General features: G+C 38.8%; 1 protein-coding gene across 1 annotated transcript in view; it reads right to left on the minus strand.

Moving 5' to 3' along the window:
• The window catches only part of LOC108675468, a 68,384-nt gene that overhangs the window by 29,073 nt on the left and 17,069 nt on the right, over window positions 1-22,242 (minus strand). Inside the window, exons 2-3 of the mRNA XM_047880284.1 lie at window positions 13,544-14,198; window positions 12,403-12,511 (exon numbers count right to left, since the gene is read on the minus strand). Of these exons, the coding sequence (XP_047736240.1) occupies window positions 12,403-12,511; window positions 13,544-14,198 (764 nt within the window). The remainder of the gene's footprint in view (window positions 1-12,402; window positions 12,512-13,543; window positions 14,199-22,242) is intronic.

The following is a 22,242-nucleotide window of genomic DNA, read 5'->3' on the forward strand; positions in this document are numbered from 1 at the left end:
GTAATGCTGAGCAGCACGACACAGTAATGCTGAGCAGCACGACACAGTAATGCTGAGCAGCACGACACGAGGCTTCTTAATCGATGAAGCCATCGACCGGCCGCGGGTGTGGTTCTGGTGGCAATAGTGGCAGGAGCAGTTACTGCGCGGGGGCGGCAATAGTGGCAGGCGCAGTTACTGCGCGGGGGCGGCAATAGTGGCAGTCGCAGTTACTGCGCGAGGCGGCAATAGTGGCAGGCGCAGTTACTGCACGGGGGCGGCAATAGTGGCAGGCGAAGTTACTGCACGGGGGCGGCAATAGTGGCAGGCGCAGTTACTGCCCGGGGGTGGCAATAGTGGCAGGCGCAGTTACTGCGCGGGGGCGGCAATAGTGGCAGGAGCAGTTACTGCGCGGGGGCGGCAATAGTGGCAGGCGCAGTTACTGCGCGGGGGCGGCAATAGAGGCAGGCGCAGTTACTGACTCAAAGGCGACAGTAAATGACACAATTCTAGTGACGGTAACTGCCATAAAATATAGTAATTGTGATTGACAGTACTCACAGTTAGTGCCGGAGCTGATGAGCAACAGGGTCATGAATGATGACCGATAAAACATGGTAAGGGTAACTACGGTAATGGAGTCAGTCAAATACGGTAATGGCGTCAGTCACATACGGTAATGGAGTCAGTCACATACGGTAATGGAGTCGGTCACATACGGTAATGGAGTCAGTCACATACGGTAATGGAGTCGGTCACATAGTCACATACGGTAATGGAGTCAGTCACATACGGTAATGGAGTCAGTCACATACGGTAATGGAGTCAGTCACATACGGTAATGGAGTCAGTCACATGCGGTAATGGAGTCAGTCACATATGGTAATGGAGTCACTCTGACAAGCCATTATCGATCTGCAGATGTAGCGCCAATTTAGCAAGTTGTTTTGATTGCTTCTCGAGTTCTTCAAAGGTGGGCGAAAATCAATCGCGTGGTTCATCAAATTCCAGAAACATTCACACCGCGAGAAACCTCCCAAGAGTATAGGAAGCCATTCGCTACAATCATCCGCAGCTATAAATTACAATCGATTATTTATATCTCGGTCTATCTGTTGTCTACGTCGCGAAAAAAATAATTTATTGATAAGACAATATTTACAGTACAAATTGATGCTGATATCAAGCAGTGCTAACGTCATACTCGCAATGAGGATCGTCATTGGGAAGATAACAGAATAACTTGAAAATACGATTTAATTCATGAAAATCTGGAAATATTTGCTTGCTGCGAACCACCAGAAAGATTTTACACTCCAAAATAAGAAATATCAAACAAATATAACATTCAAAATTCGATTATCCTGAACGAAACACAGACTCTATCCAAACAATGAATGCCGCGTCACTATATACTACAATTGTCGCTGCGTAAATGTAATTCTAAAATCCTTACATTGTTAGTTTGCGTTTCATTAGTTCGAAAACGACATCGAGATCGGTTGATCGTTCGTGAACACGATATTTTCGACGATTTAGCTTCCAAAAAAAAATAAAATTTTCACCACCATCTCATCTTTCGCTTAATTTTTAAATTACAATCCTATTTCTTACAGCCACCTTCAGTTTTTTCTTCCTACTAGCACGCAGGTTTTACTCCACCACATTAACATTTTACAGAGTGATTTTTACAAGCACGTTTACGCTTTGCCGAGGTATTTTTACCACGTTCTTTACCGAGAGATAAAACGCAGAGCAGCACACAGGTTCTGCTGTCAAGGCCACACATCCTATATCAGGAACAAGTTGTGTATATTAGTAAGCGTGCAGCACGCAGCATCCTATTCTCCCACTTCAGCAGCACTTTTGCTGCATTACACAGCACATTCCGTGCATAATTAAGCTCAATTAAAGTTTCCCGACTGATAAGAACAACACTTGAGCTATATCCTTATGAGAGGTTAAATCCCTTGCGTCAATAGACGTTTATTCTCATTGGAAATCTGACGTTGATTCGTATTACGGTTGCGTATTAAAATACTAGTACGTGAACCCAACAGGAAAGCATGAGCACATTGCTGGCTTTTTTTAATACGGAACGAAAAATTATACGTATCTCAACATTAAATATTCCTTAATTTAGTTTAGTATTCATCTATTATACAAACTTGTACAAGACACATTTTTACTCTTAAGGTAAGGCAGAAGAGGCTGCATTATTAAGACAGGATTACGTTTTTTCATTTTTCCCGACAAAAAATGGAAAAATGTCTAGATTTCTCATATCATGTGCACGTCTGCGAGTAACACAATCTTTACAAGCAGGAGTCTCCAAACACGCAACACGAGGGCACGTTTCATCATTTTTCTCAGTTGTAATTAAGTTAGAGGCGAGAGGGAAACCATCTTCCCTCACTTCGCGTCCGCCGAGGCAGAATTTACGGTCGGTCCAACCCTCACTATTGCTTTCCTGCTGGCTAGGCCGCGTCACGCTGGCTTCCGAGAATACCGCTAAAAGCCTTCTGCGTATTTGCTCTTGTATCCATACGTGTAAACAATGGTGTAATTTATTTTTATGTAACATTTATGAAACGATTTATGCAACATTTATGCTATAATTTATGTAAGAATTGATGTGGCAATTTACATGTAACAATGTGAGCGGCATTTATGCAATAATTTTTGCAACATTTATGCAATAATTTATGTAACATTTACGTAACATTCATGTAACATTTATAAGAAGAAAAAATAGATTAATTATTTCCAGCATGTCTAAAGAGTTGTTCATTATACTAACAGTACAGTAACTAAACAATAATAATACGAGGAAGAAAGTTTTCGTTTTTGCGAATTGATGATCGCCGGTTAGTCTTTGAAATCGATGGCCTATACGTCTTTCTATAGTCAGGAAACGACCCAACGAAATGAAAGGACATGTAAGACCTCGTGCGTCTATTTCACAGCTAGGAAACAAACTAGGACTAAAAGAACCTATATACATATCATTTCACTTCATACCACCATCTCACTGTAGTTTAGATTTGTAATCCGAGTTAACTGTGCAGACATAGTAAACAACAGAATAGCGTGCACGAGTGCAGTGAGCTAGAGCAGAGCCATATGGTTCCAGTTTACTGCGCTAGTATCCTATGTATACAGCGGCTGTATTTGGTCGCACTACACGCGTCTATTGTTTAATACCATTAATTCCACACAGTGCCAGTGAGACAAATTTGTGTTCCAGACAAATATTAGTAGCACAGTTACAAACAGAGTAACATGTATAAATTCTCCTGAAAATGTTAATCTAATCTTACGATGAATAGGCACATGTCGAATAAGCATATAAATATTTGCAAATATATATAGTGTTTAGGTTGGAGAGGAGCCATTTCATTGCGTCATGTTTACATTAGAAAACATGACATGAACAACGCAGTAGGAAATGGCCGACTGATGCGGAATTTAATGTGAATTTTGAGTGCTCATCCAATATTCCATTCCCTGTAAAAAAATAATGTCACCCAATACCTGTGGGGTCCATTGTTCCCGGGAGAACGATATTAAGTGAACTGGCGTTTGAGTGATACGGCGTGATGTCGATAAGCTTAAATAGGCGATACATATGCATTGATAAACACGGGAGTAACAATTTATAGTTAAATAAGTATCCAAAAAGCTAGTATACATACATTGTTAAGAACCTCAAGCGCACGCCCTGTTTATGTATACTTTTGCCTAATCAGATTTGATTTGCAATACAATAGCAAGTATACGTTCACTTCGAGGAGGTTAACTGAACTTTTTTACATCTTGTCGTGATGCATATATCTCCTCATTGAATTTAATGTAAAAATTTTTACTCATATGTGAATTCAAAATTATTTATTACCTTTATCGAACGTTTCTATCCACGTTCTGGATTGCTGATAACTTGAAAGAGTCACATGAATTTGAATTAATTTTATATTTCAACATTTTAAAATTATTTTCTTAATTATTATTTCTTAATTATTCCGGTATAAAGTTTTTTAGTGGTTCAGGCGTAAAAAGTTCTCATGCAGGATCATATTAGCGGCTATTTAACGCCGGTAACCGTGGGAAGACGGACACGGATATCGAGTGTATGCAATTAAAACTAACAAGGTTATTGTGAACATAATAATTTTTTACAAATGAAGGAAGACATTAACGCTCCAGAGACGATCAGAAGAGGCAACCAGAAATCAAAAGTAAATATGTTGTAAATATATGTAAATATACGCAACTTTAACGTACTTAGTGACACACATATTCTTTTTCAATCATTATAAGTTAAAACTTATACTAGAAGTTAGAACCATAAACTATTGACGACCAGATAACAGCTGAGAGTCAGTGGTAAACATGATACGCTTTCAACACAGCATCCTGACGAATAGTACATACATACGCAATGAACTAAGTAGAAAACGCTCAATTCCTTCCTTACGCACTCCCTGGCTCACGCGCCACTCTAATTATACGCAATAAAAACGCAAGAGTCACGCATCAGCATCCATTACGGACACGCCAGTGCGACACTCGACACGTATGTACACGTATATTTGCGCACTTTCCTTTTTGTGGATTAATTACATGTTTCTATGAATGACTCACGGAAGTTGCGCTTTTCCAATAATCGTCGTTTAACCTTTATTATAAAATACATAATCCTGCCATGGAACTAGATTCTAGGAACCACACATCGCATTTATGAGTTTCAAAGACGAATCTAGATTCGAATCAATGAACAACGATTCGTGTGAATTGTTTTAGTATAATATAGACTATGATAGGTAATAGATTCTAGGAACCACACATCGCTCGTGAGTTTTAAAGACGAATCTAGATTCGAATCAACGAACAACAATTTGTGGGAATTGTTTTAGTATAATATAGACTGTGATTGGTAAGATGATTTACGTACACCTTAAAAGTTTGTGGCGATTTCAGCGTAAGCAGCTTAGCCTTCGTGAATAAAATGTTTTCTGTGCCTGCACACACAGAGAAGTAAGTCCAATAAAGAAATCATTAAACTCTACAAACTGATCGAAAAATATCGAAAATGGATGGCAATTTATAAATGAAATAGAGATAGCTCATTAAATTCAGTCGACAATATATCAAATAAATGAAAAATTTAGAAATTGGGCTGTCAAATGAATAATACACTGCACACAAAAGTTCATTGATACACGGACACTGACAATACCTGAGCAAGGTGAACACGAGTATAATACCTGTCAAGCATTGTACTCATGTTCAATTTGACCAGGTATTGTACTCATGTCTCATGTTCACTTATATCAGGTATTGTGCTCATGTTTACTTATACCAGGTATTGTACTCATGTTTACTTAAATCAGGTATTGTACTCTTGTTCACCTTGCTCAGGCTGATCAAGGTGAACGAGAGTACAATACCTGATAAAAGTGAATACGAGTACAATACCCGATCAAAGTGAACACGAGTACAATACCTGATGAATGCGACTAAGAGTACAATACTAGCTGATCATTGAGAAAAAGAGCACAATAACATCCCAGAGGGTAGCAAACATACAAAAAGTTATGCTAGCGATGGCCTTCAATACACAAAACGAAAATCTAATGAGAAGTGATAAAAGAAATACTGAAGAATTAAGTGTTCAATGTAACAAGACACAACAGTCATGGAAGATCTCTACTAAATTCCCAACTGAAACGAGTGTTAAGGGACATATTTTGGCCAATTATGTGGAAAAACTGTCAAGATTACAGAGCACCTTCGATTATTCTTGAGTTCAACACATCATGAGGTTCAGTTTTTTACGAAAATTAATTTCACGATTCCGTTATTAGCAAATCGATTTTTATTCCAAAATAACAACTCAGTGTATGAATTTAGGAAATACAGTAGCTTTCCCTCCAAAAAACAGACTCTAACCGAGCAGCTATGATAGAACCTCAATGGTAGGGAAGAAGACAGTGTTCTTTCTACTGTTATATCCATAGAGAAATATCACAAAGTTTGCATGACTCGAGTGATTAGATACGCTACTCTTAATGAGAAAGAGCGGCACGATATCAAAAAGATAAGACTGAGATAAAAGTGAAGTGTTCAACACAAAACTTTGCACGGGATGTAAAAGAATATATATTACACTTCTTTATCAAGCAAGCATACAGATTTGTATCTGCGCTCAAACGCAACTGTAAGAACCGATTGCTGATTTTTTTTCGCTACAATTTCACAGTTGCGTGACGGATGCAACGTTTGAGATGGGTAGATTTTTTTGCGGCAATTTCCATACAAAATTGCCACCTTCTCCGCACACCCATTCAAATTTGCAAATAAACGGTAACCGCAGGAAATTATAACATCAGAAAAAGGCTGATTTCGCTCAAAAAAGTTTGCAAAAGCATCACCATTTTAGGTGCAATCTTGGCAAACAAAATTAAAAAATAGCTCCTCGAAAAACAAATTTCAATCGATTTTAAGCTTAGAGCTTTTGGCAGCATCAAGCCTTCACCCAGAACAATGAATGGATCATATTGGCAAAATAGTGACACTTCCATACCCACAGCGCGAGTAGAGAGCGAAAGTAGCAATGCCTTATATTACCAACAAAACTTGGTCATGCAGGATGAGCTATTTAAGAGCAAAAAGTGAATCGCTATTTGGACAACTTTTCACTGATTTTTCTGAGTTTCAACAAACTAGTTGCCTTTCTTCGGGTCTCGGAATCCCGTGGGTTTATAGGTAACAAAGGGTCGAGCGTGAGCAGCTGTTTCCGGACCGGCATTGCCAACAGGGGCACCAATCTGGGATCCTTTGAAGTGCCCGCGACTATTAGGGTTTCTTTTTCGTCACACCCGAAAAGGTACAAAGAAAATGCAGTAAAACTAAGAGGGTTGAAGCGGTGCGACTAAAAATGCAGCCGTTTAAAGAACGGATATATTTGCCTAGGATTGAATGAGATCCATGTCTCCTCTTTGGCTTTAAAACACTAATTCTTTGGTCAAGACGCTTACGGATTTTATAATGGAAATACGACAACGGTTTCGATCTAATGTAACAGTTTCGCAGCAATCCACTTACACAAGGATAAACATCCAAAAATTTAAATTCGTACGCATTGCAATTCCCATACAGATGTGATTGAATGACAACACTGAAGTCCCAGGTAGAATGAAATTTGATTCCTATTTCAATTCCGGAGCTATGAAAAGCGGAACCTCGAATATAAGGAAACGGCAAGCGCCAACAACGAGAGGAAACGGTCAGGTAAACGAATATTTACGTGCCAACAGCGGAAGATTTACCAGCAGGCTTGGCTAGGGTAAGCTAACCTGCACGGGCCTTACTTTCAAAACTCGCTAAGTGAACGTAAGTACTTACGCTCTATTTTCTTGTCTATGATTGGTGGATTTTGCTTAAAAGGCCGTCATTGATTGGGTGATGAACTTACGATCTCTTAACTTTTTTTGAAAGTATGGGCCCAGGTTGATGCTGCCACAGATAGTATCCTTAAATGCGAAAGAAATTTGACCGATTGTGTAAAAAACATATTCCTTAAATTGACGCATGCAGAGATGTGTAAAATATAATTTTTGAGTTGAATATAACAGCAAAAATATAGTACAAGTTTCTTTTACAGTAGACCAATTATTTATGAAAACTAGAAAGAAAATTATTATGAAATGTCAGCCTAAAAAAAGACGAAACTAATTTGATACCGTTATCATAACTCATAATTATGAATGAACGTTTTGCTAGCTTTAAAATTTCCTGTTTGCTCTGATCGAGGAGCTTCAAAATCTAACGTCGTGATACCCTCATAATGAGCAACATTCCAAAGCATACTTTTAATCTCGTGCCCAATAAGACGAATAAGACGAGAATTACATGCCAGCTATACGCACATGATAAGAATTTATTTTAAACAACAGAATTTTCTTGGCTTAAAGAGTGTCACAACACGTTACGAAATTGCAAGACAGCGACGCTGCAGGAATACCTATTCTTATGCCTATAAATGGGCCGAATGTCCTTTGTTCTTTTCATGACGACGTGGATTACATTGCATGCTCGAAAACTGCTCTACGGAGGAATCGTGGTAGCAAGATTTTATTGAGATCCTACCAACCGGAGACTCGACCTGTCAAATCGAGATCCTACAAACTGAAGACCTGACGAATCCTATCTATATCCTACAAATAGCAGGCTTGACGAACCCTATCTAGATCCTACAAATAGCAGGCTTGACGAACCCTGTCTAGATCCTACAAATAGCAGGCTTGACGAACCCTGTCTAGATCCTACAAATAGCAGGCTTGACGTATCCCATCGAGGTCCCACAAACTGGAGACTTGACTTATCACTGAAGCACAGTTCACGAACTTCGTGTGTATGATAAACATCATTTCATCAACTGTGCGTTGTGCCAATGACTCGCCAATCTGCAAGCTCTATTTAAATTTGTTAAATCATACCACAAAAAGAGCTTAAGCATAATATAATGTGGGAGAAAATATAATGTGGGAGAAGAATTTTCCATAAAAATTTCAAAGTCGTTAGCGCAAAATTCTCCGTTTTCAACGTTTCGACGAAAATGCTATCGTTTCAAGGAGCATTTTACGACGCCCACGCAGTGTAGATCGTTAAACTCTCACGCTGTGCAGAGTTCACAAAGAGCGTTTAGGTTTAACGTCAGTAAGCAATCTGACATAATAAATATTTAACACAGTGAGCCAAAGATATGGCGGTGTGCACTACACCGCTTGCTACCTAAGATGTCGGCTACGTCAATAGCTCGGCTAGACAAGACAATTCGAGTTATCAGTACGGTGAGAGAAAAGAATTTTGCGAAGTGTTAAATATCAACATAAAATAAATTTGTGATTACTCAATAAAATATTAGCAGTTACTGCCCTTTTCCTGATAAAAGATTAGTGGCAATCGTTTACTTAGGAATTGTTTCAGTTCTTCCAATTAAGGTAATTTATTTATATTTACTATTGCCAGACAATTTTCTTACCATTAAATTTCTTAGAAAGTTAAAAATTTTCCTGCAATGACTCGTTTATTATATTAATCATTTTACATGTGGATTGCCCCCACCCAAAAAGTTTTAAACACTGACATCATGTGAGCAAGCACTATTGTTGACTGCGGTTATGGAAGGACTATTATTTGCCACAAAGTATAACAAAATTAAGAATGAAAAAATACTGGTTTGATTCTCCATTATTTTTGTTTATGCACACATTCCTTCTATTATTACTAGTCGTACATCTTCATTTTGTAATAAATTTCAACAATTTCATAAAATTAAATTTTTATCAAGTTTTGAATCTCAAAAATTTTTTTTCAGCACGAAACACGCATGTATCAGCATGCATTAACCAGTAAATTACGAACACTTCGTTTAACTATTTAATTGTAACGAATTACACGTAAAAGTATCCGCTGATAATAATGCCAAAAATTGAGGGCCAAGGATAGATTTTGATGTTGTTTCTGACCCAAAGAAATTTTTGCATTCTTCGAAAAGATTACAATTTTATAATGTGGATATAATAGTTTACATTGAAATTACTAAATTCATTAACGAGATGGTTGGAATTATTATTTAAAAATATATTTCGACTAAATTGCGTAAGCAGTTGGACGTAATGGGGAAAATGGCAGAGGCTAGGCTATCGCCATTATCAGCTTCAACAAAAAGAGATTTCATCTCACAAGGGACAACTTCGACCGCTTCCAGCGATGCCTGCAAGCAATCATTATTGTTCAAACTATAATCTTAACACAACACTTCGTTGGTTCTTCAATAAATTAATAACCATTAACTCAAAAGAAGAGCTGAAGCGGCCGACGACGCTCACTCAGGTCTCGTCGCCGCTCGAGAGAAAATCAATGGAAAGAACAGACGCTGCTGCAATGATCGCGCGCACAACCACTCATGACCACGGCTATTGCCACACTGACTTGTTTTGTATTTCGGTGACGAACGCGGTCTCTCTCATCGGCAACTTCCAGCGGCTCCTAGACTCTCTTCCTAACGAAACTTTTCTTCATGGATATATTTATATTGATTACCATATGAAACGTAATAAAAGAATAAGTAACCCTTAAATCGCCCATCTTTCATGTATCCAAGTTTCAACATTAGCTTTTTAAAACAGAAAACAGACTAGAACTTGCTAGTAAGAATATCCCCAAAATAACAAGTTTGCTCTATCATCATTCATCACAGAGTTCAGCAGTCCCTAACAACCACAGCAGAGCAGCAATTAAGGAAATTAGATAGTGAACGAACGACACTTAGCACGGGCGTCATGGTTACAAAAAATTTCACTGTCGTCAGGTATTGAGTAGGCACAGACCTGGAATTGAATTTCTACAAGAGATATTTTTAATGGATCCACCTGCGAAGTAATTCGTTCAATTAAATGAGTTTAAAGTAAAACTTCAAACTTGGATACGTGACAACAAAATGTAGAATAATACTGATTATAAAGAGGTAATGGTCGATGCAGGAGTACTGGTAAATGAAGGAGTAATTATCTATTTAGAATTGCTGCTCAATGGTGAGAAATGATCAATGTAGTAGAAGTTAAGATAAATGTAGCTGTAAATATTAAAGATCAATGTGCAAGAAAGTAATATAAAATAGTATTTACTTAGTATTGCCGGAATAAAAAAAACGGCACAAACTGTCCGAATTTAACTGTGTTCATTTAAATTTATTTCATGAAATGCTTTGTTTCAAAATATCCCCCAGCCTCCGCCCCCAGTATCTGAAAGTTTATCGCCAGTAACTGAAGTGATGTTTAGTCTCGTACGCGGCGTAGGCGCAACAAAGCGTCGGATGTAATCCATCACATCCGTGATGTGTTGTGAGGCTGGAGCGACAGATTCCAAGTAGCCTTGATTAGCCGGTGGCGAGGAATCCACCCATTCTCAAGTGGCATTCATACGAAAACTTCATAAATTAGACTGTAACTTTTGGTAATAATGTATGAAATACATTTTATCGTCTTCAATTTAAAGTCACATACGTAATTGGATTCAAACAATTCGTTGATTTTAATAGTTCGTTTTTTTCGATTCGAGTTTTTGTAAAATAAAATTAGTTCCGATGGCTTTAGCATTATATTTAACAATAATTCAGGAAATTCAGGTTTACAGGCTTTGCATGACACACCTCAGGACTGTGAAGAATTGAAGAAAAAAACAGCGATGGATTATTGTTTAATTAAACTACTACAGTAATGCCTCGTATTTCGCAGGTGCTAAGCTGAGTTAACCTGGGCCCCGAATTGTGAAATCGGATACTTCTTGATTGACTGATAGACTGTCTGATACTACTTCCTACAGTACACTCTTGCTGCCGATCGAGTTCCGCTGGCTGTTCAAATCTGTCCATTAACTTCCTTTCCTAAAAAAACCCGCGAACCAGCCAAGATCCGCGAATGAATGTTCTCTTTAAAAAAATTTTATTTCATGGCTTTCATTAATTAATTATGTTTCTAATTGATATTCCTTGAAATAACGCTATAAAGTGAAGCCGCGATATGTGCAGCGCAATTTAGCCAGGGATTATTATCAGAATATCTTTGGAAGCAGATCGCAGTTAATTTTAAATGAGTCTACCTCTTTAAGAAATCCATTTTCTACGTTGTAATTCGAAGAAAACTACACTGAAGGGAAACTCCAACTAAACTAGAACTCTATCCCGAGCGCACAATTACGTCCAGTTAGACTTGGTCTCTATTCAGTACACAATCGAGCGGTATATTTTCTTATTTTTGATGCGTTATTGGCAATTATTTACATAAATCAAAATCTCATTACCACAATATTTCCCGCATTAAAAAATACATATGCGAAACACCTAGAGATCGTAAAACTAATCGTTTAAATTCTATCATTATAATGAAGAACCCTCCCGTTATTCGTCGAATTTCTCATCAAAATGCTCTCATGAGTGCTCGTGCTGAGCCAAAACCTTATCCGTTGCCTCATCACGACCATTCCACTATAATTGTGAACCAAAGTTTCAATTTATAAGGCCAAACGACACTAGCACGACAAAGTTACAAAACCTAACTTAAGATTTATTGGCCGTTACTCAAAAAAGGGATAGCCGTTATTGCTTATGAGAGGAACTCGGAAACGATTTGGGTCTGGTTAGTAATAATTTCAATAGCCAAGTAAGCCAGCAGTATGTTGATCAACAATGTCGTTGATAGACAGGACCAAAACTAAACATAAAAATTGTTTTCGGGATAATTCAATAACCACTTTAAGTCGAAGCACCCATGCGCAACCTAATCCACATAACACATATTTTATTCAAGCTACACTAATGCCAAATAAAGGAATAAATACTGTTTAAAAAAATGTACTCACCCGCCTGGTCTCGATGTCGAGGTTGAGTTTCTTGTAGCGCTCTCGTTTAAGCGAGTCACCCATGACAGGCTCACAGGTATAGTACCGAGAGCTGCGCACGCCGTCGTTCCTGTCAGGGATAACTTCAATAATCACGAATTGCGTTTACGAAAATACTATAAAATACTATAATATCATCAATTTATCCAAAATTATATAACATTTGGGTGAATGCACCTCAATCGGCACCAACATCACTACTACCTATATTGCCAACAAACACCACCAATACCTCAGCCATCACCTGAACCACCACCACCACAATCACTGCCATTACCTAAACTGCCACCACCACAATCACCGTCATTAACCAAACCGTTACCACCACAATCACCGTCATTACCTAAACCGACACCACCACAATCACCGCCATCAACCAAACCGTCACCACCACAATCACCGTCATTAACCAAACCGTCACCACCACAATCACCGCCATTAACCAAACCGTCACCACCACAATCACCGTCATTAACCAAACCGTTACCACCACAATCACCGTCATTACCTAAACCGACACCACCACAATCACCGCCATTAACCAAACCGTCACCACCACAATCACCGTCATTAACCAAACCGTCACCACCACAATCACCGCCATTAACCAAACCGTCACCACCACAATCACCGTCATTAACCAAACCGTCACCACCACCATCACCGTCATTACCTAAACCGACACCACCACAATCACCGCCATTAACCAAACCGTCACCACCACAATCACCGCCCCAACCCAAACCGCCGCGCCGCCACCATCTCTCCCACCGTTAATCCATGGTGGTAGCGGTTACCATCCATCGCCACTAATACTTCTACAGCCACCAAAATTATCGCCGCCAACACCACCGCCACCACTACTGGCCTCGGTAAGATTCAGTAGAACTTTATACGAGGTTAGTGAAAATTAGTCGAAGTTAGTACTAGAAAGTTGTGTTGGCCATCACTTCTGTCCTCGTGTATAGGCGCTACTGGCCACTGACGGACTTCGTAACATTTTACACGACGCCAGTGATAATTATCAGTCGCAATCAGCAATATAAAATAGCACTGGCCGACACTACTATCAGTGTCCACAAGCATCTACATCACTACTCACCTCCTAAGGCCCATAGAGCGCATGAAATGCAGAGGAGTGTCGCCAGCATGCAGGTAGAGCCTCTCGATGTCAGGAGGCCTGGATGTCTTGGTGAACAAAGCCCCAGTCGGAGCCCCGAAAATAGAATTTGAAATATTGATGTTGTTAATGGCAGCGATGGTGTTGAGTGTGGTGTTGGTGGTGACGTTCAAGGTGATGCTCGAATGATTCAGGGTGGTATTCAGAGTACAGCTCTGAAGAGTGGTGCTGCTGCCGGCGTTACTTGTGTTGTGTAAATGTGGTGGTTGCGGGTGTACGTGTGAATATGGGAACAAAGGCCGTGAAACTTTCGTACTCTTTTTCTTTTTGTTCTTGAAGAAAAGTTTTCGATCGATGCTGTTCGTGTTGGTGACCAAATGCAAACGGGAGAAACCATCGTCACCGCCAATGCTGCTGCTAGTGACGTCGTGAATGGATTCTTCGACACTCGTGTTGACACTCCTACTGACACCAGGTGTAACGCTAACACCACTAGTGGAAGTGGTGCTTGGTGGTCCACAGGTGTGATGTGATGAGGACGCGGCCAAGAGTGGTGGTGAAGGTTGAGATAAGGTCGTTGAATGGTTCGATCGGAAAAAAGAAGTGCGCTTACTGAAACTTCGTAGGTCGCCTTCAGCTGCAGAAGAAAAAAAAATGATAGCATTAAATTTTGACCGTGAAGATAATTAACCTGAATTTGAAACGCTAAATATTACTTTCACAATTAGAAAAAGGTTTACAAATAGATTTGATTGTACCTCTTTGCAGAACAATCTCTTTTCTTCGTGAAGAAAACGTTAATCAATTATGATGTGGAACAGATCATTTCATCGCAGAACCCATGCTACGCTAAACAGGTTATCTTCCGTACAGATAATTGTATACAAAATCCGAAGGTAAAGTAATGGTGCATGATAACTAAAAATGCACTATTAATTGATAGTTGTACCAGAGCAGGCAATATTTTTTAGATGGAGAAGACGCTATCAAAGGATAAGGCCAACACTGAAGCCTCTTCAATTGTCCTCGATCGGAGGAGGTCATAAAAAACGTGTGAAGCGAAGACGGAAGTTTTTTTTCTTAAACCTATTGAGTGTGTTCAACCCGCAAGCGCAGACTCCGCCCATTTGGTTTCTGTTGTCGTACATCGCGGTTTGTAGCGGGCCAAGTTGTCGTACGTTTCCAGCACGGCAGCATTTAAAACGACTCCGATCGTCCGATGCTAACATTTTTAGGAGTCTCAGTCTAAAAAAAATAATAATAATAAATAGAGAGCATGGTGTATAAACATTTTTCATCGAAACAATATATTGATGATCACTCTAAAAGTTCAACTACTGCAATAAAAAAAAAACAGAAATTAAAACCAAGTATTGAAATCAGACATTTAGAATCGTAATGCTGGGTTTAAGGGAAATAAACTTTTCACAATACAGTAAAGGAGATTCGAGTCTGAATAGGAAGTGAAACGAAGAGCGAGACTGACACGCAAATCTGCAAGTCACACTCGCTGCTCAGCACCCCGCAGTTCAAACGTCGCTCGAATGGAGTCGAAAGGAAAAGCTGAATCATGGAGCAAAAAGATGACTATGAATAAACCAGGCTAGTGAGTAAAATGGAATGGAAAAAGAACATCCAGGCGGAATAATTAACTCTCATCAACCTAACTTGCTGTACGCAGGATCGATGATCGTTAAACTTAAACTGAACGCTGACAATTCGTAAGTCTTGGTCAAAGAAAATTCGATGAGCTTCATTAGTTTAGATTAATACCTACCGTTTTGCAAGCGTGGTGAATGAAGAGAGAGAATCGAGGAAGGGAATGAGCATGAAATGGAAAAGATAAGAAGAGTCACAACAGAAGAATGTGAATAAAAAAGGTTTTAAATAAAAGGCAGGAGAGGCTGAAAAGAGGAAGGGTGTGGTGCAAGGTTGGAAAGGGAGGAAGTTGAAAAATGGAGGCAGGGAGGAAACAGAGGAAGGTCGGAGAGGGACGGGTGGATTACCAAGCTATCCCACCGTATATAGGCACGGACAAAGAGCCTCTGTAGTTTAGAATGCAAAGCCGCTTCGGGAAAACGACCACCGAACTCGAAACCTGGCACCGCAAAGCTCGAGTTTGGTGATGCTGGCGCAGCGTATGTATATGAATATATATTGTATAGGCCGCGTGCGTTGCGTGCTTACGTTGCATTAAATTGTGCGTGAACATGCACGGGTGAGTAGCACAACCAATGCATGGGCCAGTATATTATGTATAACACGAGTATCATTCATTTGGTTTATTGTATTGTACGAACGTAACGGTAACAAAATGAAGCCATCGCATTTGGAATAAAAACCGGAATTTGTTGGAATGCAACTGAAATTAATTATGTTAATTAAGAAACCAAAATAAAAGTGTGAAAAACATAATGCAGAAAATATGAAAATCAAAACATCGAAGCAAAGACTACACGACCATGATTCAAAGTTATAATTTCATCCAATTCTTCTAGATTTAAAGATCTCAAATTAAAATATATAAGCTTGAACATTCTTGAGCGGAACGCATCACTTCATTCATTTAATGGCATATCTGAGTAAAGGAACTCAAATAATATATAAAATCATGGGACGTTAGCGGGAGAAAGTGGAAGTGGTCACGAAGCGTGTGGCGGTCCATGCAAAACGAGACGCTCTATTCTCCACCCTGTCGTGGGGGAGAGGGGGGATGGTCGAGGATCTGTTCACTTCACCGGAAGCTGGACACTCACTGGAGCTGGACTGCAGGCAGTGAGTCATGCTACGAGCTGTGATCAGATATCGGCGAAGCATTACAACATTCTAATGTTCAGTATAATTAGTATATGTTTCGGGCGTTGCAGTCCCAGGCCACGATGAATCGCCGCCTCTGACTAGAATATTAGACTATTCTGACTATTATGGCAATAGAAACGTTGCCGAAATTGTATTGAGTTGTAAAAACTACTAAAACGTGTTGAAAGTGATGGGAAAACTCTCGCACAACTCGATGAAAGTATTGTATGGAAATTTAATTATGGTCACTTGACACATCGAATTACTAGACTTAACGGATCAATAGAACATAATAAAGAGTTAATTTACAATATTAAAATTAACTGCAGTGTTTTAGCTTTATAAGTAATTAGAAACGCGTGCTTTGGCAACATCAGCAAGACTGGGATGGGCCTATATTAGGTTTCAGCCATTATATACTTGAGTCCTTGTGGAACTGGCCGCCCGCATATACGAGATGAGAACTTGCATCATCAGCCACATGATATTATAGCCGTGGATATTAGAAGTTACTGTTTGAGTTGTAGCCGACTTGTGGGTTTACATCACGATAGTTGTTATTACTGTGTACTATAATCTGTGTTTATTTGCAGGAGTGTGAAATCAGCAGACCGCTGTAGGTTCTTTTCCCTATGCTTCTGAACCATGTGTGAACAAAACAACAATCCTTTTCTGTCAATTATAATTTCTTACAAATTGGAATGATCTCTCCATCCCTCGGCTTGCCGTCCGGTTTTAGTTGGCCGCGAGTCTATTGTAACTAATTTTAGTAATTTTAGTTGGCAGCGAGTCGAAACTAATTTATTGAAGCCAGATAAAAAAAGACAAGATAAAAATAGCATCGATGAAGCCTATCATGATCGTATGCAACCAAAATAAACCAATCATTCATTTAATAACCAACAATACACGAGATGATATTTTTCGCGCGCGATCCACACTCTGCAGAGGCAGTTTTTTTCAACTTCCGTCCTGCATTTGCTTCATCAATCAATAACAAAATTGCACCTCACAATGGACGGTTGCATGCAGTATACACTCACACAAGCGGCAGTATACGCTCACACAAGCGGCAGTATACGCTCACACAAGCGGCAGACCACAACAGACCAGATAAGCACAGCCCACAACAGACCAGATAAGCACAGACCACAACAGACCAGATAAGCACAGCCCACAACAGTCCGGTAATTGGCAAGAGGCGCGCGGTACGGCGGTCACCAAGTCTCCTTATTAGGCGGCGGTCAGTGGGAAGAGGGACGCGACCTATAGCGTTGAAACAACCGCACTATCCTTATGCAGCCGGACCGATGATTTCACCATCACATTGAACTCGGCACGAGACGTACCTTCTCTCATTGTGAGGCATAACACTATATCAGTAACTTTGAGGCTACACACCAGACGTACAAAATCACACAAACGAAACTACGTGGCTGAGTTTACAATTCATCTTTGTATACGTGACTGCAAACACAATATTGATTTACCTATCACTGCCAAACGTATTAAACTTCAGTCTGTATTAGAGCTGAACGCACAAGTTTTCAAAAAATTTGGTTAGTTAAATTAATCACCGTAAAATGGGGTAACTTTGGTACCACTTTTTTTGAAGATGATGCCATTTTTTTACTAGATAAGTTAAACTTAAATTGAAACATGCAAAATACAGGTCTATACTCTAGCTTTACTCACCATAAATTGCTGGCTCCTGCCTCTCATAGTTTTGATGTAATTTAAAAAAAGTGATGGTCTTTGTTACCCCAGCTCTTGGGGTTTCTTTGACCGGGTGGTAAAATAAATTTTATTTTTTGGTAAAATAATTCCAAATAACTCCAGGTTGTGGTGCATTGTAGTAGAACTCTTCTAGTTAAATATGCAAAAGACAAATTTTAGAATAGAAAAGTGTCATAGTTTGCAAATGGGGGGCGCCGCCCCCCAATGGGCGAAATGTGACCACCTAATGGCAGCCGTGACGGGGTAACATTGACCGGTTTGGAAATTAAGTTAAAATTGCCATATATAAGACTCTGTAGAGTCTGAAACATAAAGAAAAGAACATTAATAGGTGTATCAAACATAAAATGTTATATAGATACCTATGGTAATTTTAACTTAATTTCCAAGCCGGTCAATGTTACCCCGTCACAGCTGCCATTAGGTGGTCAAATTTCCCCCGTTGGGGGGCGGCGCCCCCCATTTGCAAACTATGACACTTTCCTAAAATTTGTCTTTTCCATATGTAACTAGAAGAGTTCTACTACAATGCATCAAGACCTGGAGTTATTTTACCAAAAAATAAAAAAATTGGAGGGGGTACTCCGACAGGCTTTAAATAATAGCTCTTTTTTGTGGGTCACATTATTAATTTTTTAACCTTTTAGATATGCAAACTTTTTAATTCTTTCTATTGTGTTACGTAGCGTCAGTATTAGGCCTTTGATGGCCATTGACAAAATTTTTCTATGTCAAATCGTTTTTGAGTTTTGGGGGTTTATGTTAAAAAAATGAAAAGTGGTCAAAGTTACCCCGCCGGTCAAAGTAACCCCATTTTATGGTATTCAATTAAAGCTACTAGACTTGGATACAAGTCTCGATGTGCTCATTCCTTAAAGTTCTCACCAGATACATTTTTTTAAATAAATACCTGCCCCAGAATTGTAATGAACGACGAACGTTGCTCTACTTCGACTGAAGCCCGTTGAAGGCGATGACACCATTAACATCATCATTATTTGGGCTGAAAACAACATCAATTTCAGTTACTCGTTTTTTACTGCTGAAATACGATGATAAAGTATATGATTTACCTAATGCGATGGCTATTTTAAGAGAAAGGGAATTTTAGTGCACAAGAAATTAGACTTACTGATTTTTACGACTGAAATACGATGATAAAGTATATGATTTACCTAATGCGATGGCTATTTTAAGAGAAAGAAAATTTTAGTGCACAAGAAGCTAGGATAAGGCGGAAAATAAAGAGATCAGACCGAGAGACAAGCAGACTGAGAGGTAAGGCGGAAGTGGGCACTTGAGGAGCGAGGGAAGTGACAGGAAGCGAGGGCACAACACACAATACAAAGAGGGGAAGAAAATTTGCCAATTTCTACACTAGGAAAGAAATAGTGGCAAATTTGACGCCATGTGTTTAGTTAGAAATGTAAACAAGGCGCAGATCTACGGCTTCTTCGGCCATACTAGGTGCACAATACAGGAAAGAAGTCTGGATTAAAACTTTTCTTGAACAATGACCACATTCATTTATTTAAAGTACCGTGAGATATTTGCGTTTGCGCACCCTGAAATAATCAAGAATAAATATACAAATAGAAAAAGTAGCTCATTATTATACGTCTATAAATAGGTATTGAACGAAGCATAATGGAACACATTGGTCCTTGATATATTTGGTACATTATTATTAGTGTCAATGATAACTCATTAATTTAATCTTGAATTAATTGGTAAGAATCTCCCTTAGGTGAGTAATTAGTTCATAAAAAAACGTTTGCAGTGCAAAAATGAGCAACATATGCACTTTTTTGCAAATTTTTCAAATAAGAGTACATATTCATGAAACAATTTGTTTGAAATAAAGCGAATATTCCCGTAAGTCGGTAGCGTGAGTCCCGGCATCGTTTAGTTAGATTAGTTAGGGCAACAGATGGTCCTTCCACACGGATTCTGCTCGCCATTCTTTACAGTCGTGTGATGTACGTTACATTATCAACATCGTAACACCTCATTATCATCTAGCTAATGTTCTTTAATTATGTAATTAAACAATATTTAGCAATTAATTGGATTAATCGAAAGAATGAATTGTCATAAGACAAGTTCTTTTTTCGACAAGAATTTTTTTTGTTCTTGTCGCGAATAAAAAAAATATAATATGAATAACAATTATCACTCTGGCTTTAAAACGCAACTATGGACAAATTTATTTGAGACCTGGCATCCTCATCACCAATTTGGTGAAAAAATGGTGTACAATTTACAAATATTATTGTGATTTTGTTTTTTTTCTGTCACAGTTGAACGCATTAGTTGAGTTAAATTTTGATCCATTTAAAAAAAAATTAGGTATAATTCATAAAAAATAGATGAAAATATTTCATGCGTTAATCTAATATAAGAACTCCTTCAAGGAAAAAATTTAAAAATATATTTTTGCAGCAAATCCACAGACTCAATATATTATTTCCAAAAAATTCATAAAAATGTACATTATATTTCACACATACACCTACGAAATTTAAGACACTTTTTAGTCCTCGCAAGCAGCCGAAAATTAAACACTTATTCCAATACAAATATCCAGAACCGATGTGTGCGACGGGATCCAAGTGTGCGCGCAGCACGTACGTCCGTAACACGATACACGCAAGCACACTTGTCCGGATCCGGTGTCTCGCTCGGGACATCGATTCGACCACGGAGTCACACACTCGGAGAATTGAGTAGGATTTTGTCCGAATTTCGTGTCTTTTCCGCCCCTTGTGTGGGTCATCTTGATCTAGCTGGGCCCGGCTTGGTATTAGTGCACTAATGCCTAAAAACAGCGATTTACATATAGGATACAGTTTCATCAGTAAATATAATTTCAACCCAAAATAACGTTTAACACTAAGTACAGCAAAGGCTCATCTAGAACATAAGTCAAACTCGAATAACCAACACCGAAACCACACTGAAAAACCAAGTATTTTACAGGCATATATTTTCACCAGAAATTCCCACACCCAGACAACACTGAATCCTATGACACTTCTAGGTTCAAAGTTAATAAGTGAACTCTGTTCACATATAAACTCAAGTTTATATGCGAACTTTCAACCGCCACACAACAGTGAACACTTCATAACTTCCAAGGCCTAAATTTGGGCCTAAGTTTGTTATGGAAGTGGAAAGAGAAGGGGTGCAGAGGGGTGCTGTGAGTACCCCCCGGGGGTATAGACTCTCGTGTGACTATCGCACTTCGAGCGGCGGATCACAACTGAGTTGCTTTAGTAACACAGAGGGCTTATTGTAACCCAGACAAGTTTCCTTAGCAGTGTTTATGTGCTGCAGAACCGACATATACAGTGGTTATTTCAGAGAGATTAAGAAAATAGTGAATACAGAGAACACCTGAAATAACGTAACTAAAATTAAATTAGAAAATATTTCTGTAAATAAATAGAATAACTGCGAATTTATTGCTAATATCGACACTGAAATTAAGTCTGCTTGGCAGTTTCGAAACGTGACGGCTCATAAGTGCTATTGATGTTTCGCCGACGATGATACAGTACTATTGACTTTTGGCTTTATTTACAGATAAAAACCAAGCGTAGTTTTTGGCCTTCGCCGTCAACTTTAATTAAATTCGAGCCGTCATTTGATTTTAATACAACGCTGAAGTGTACGCCATCTTCATTTACGACTACAGAGTTATCTAGTTTCTGTGACACCACCGTCGCTCTAACGCGAATTGGTTCAAAAGTCTTCATGAAGTTAAACAATAAAAAAATGGCAATGAGAAAACAGCGAGATTATAGACTTCATTTATTAATGAAATAAAAATGTTTTTATTTGGCCCGTAATTGCAGCAATAATGAGCGAGTATTTCGGAGACCCTTTAAAATTCTACCATAATTAATCAACCATATTAGATAAATTAACATTCGTAAAAAATCATTTACATTCTTACATAATCCTGCCAAACAAAAACGCCGAACTCCAATGCAAAACATTCGTTGTGTTTGAAGACATTTTAAGGGTGAAATACTTGATTAAAAACTGGTATGAAAACGGTTGCAGAAGTGATGGAAGCCGTAGCAAGTACGAGAGCTGTTGATCACCGAAAGCATGAACCAGGAGAGGGAGAAGATTTGTGA

Source organism: Hyalella azteca, unplaced genomic scaffold (genome assembly GCF_000764305.2).
Source record: "Hyalella azteca isolate HAZT.00-mixed unplaced genomic scaffold, Hazt_2.0.2 contig5114, whole genome shotgun sequence".
Classification (NCBI taxonomy): Eukaryota; Metazoa; Arthropoda; class Malacostraca; order Amphipoda; family Hyalellidae; genus Hyalella; species Hyalella azteca.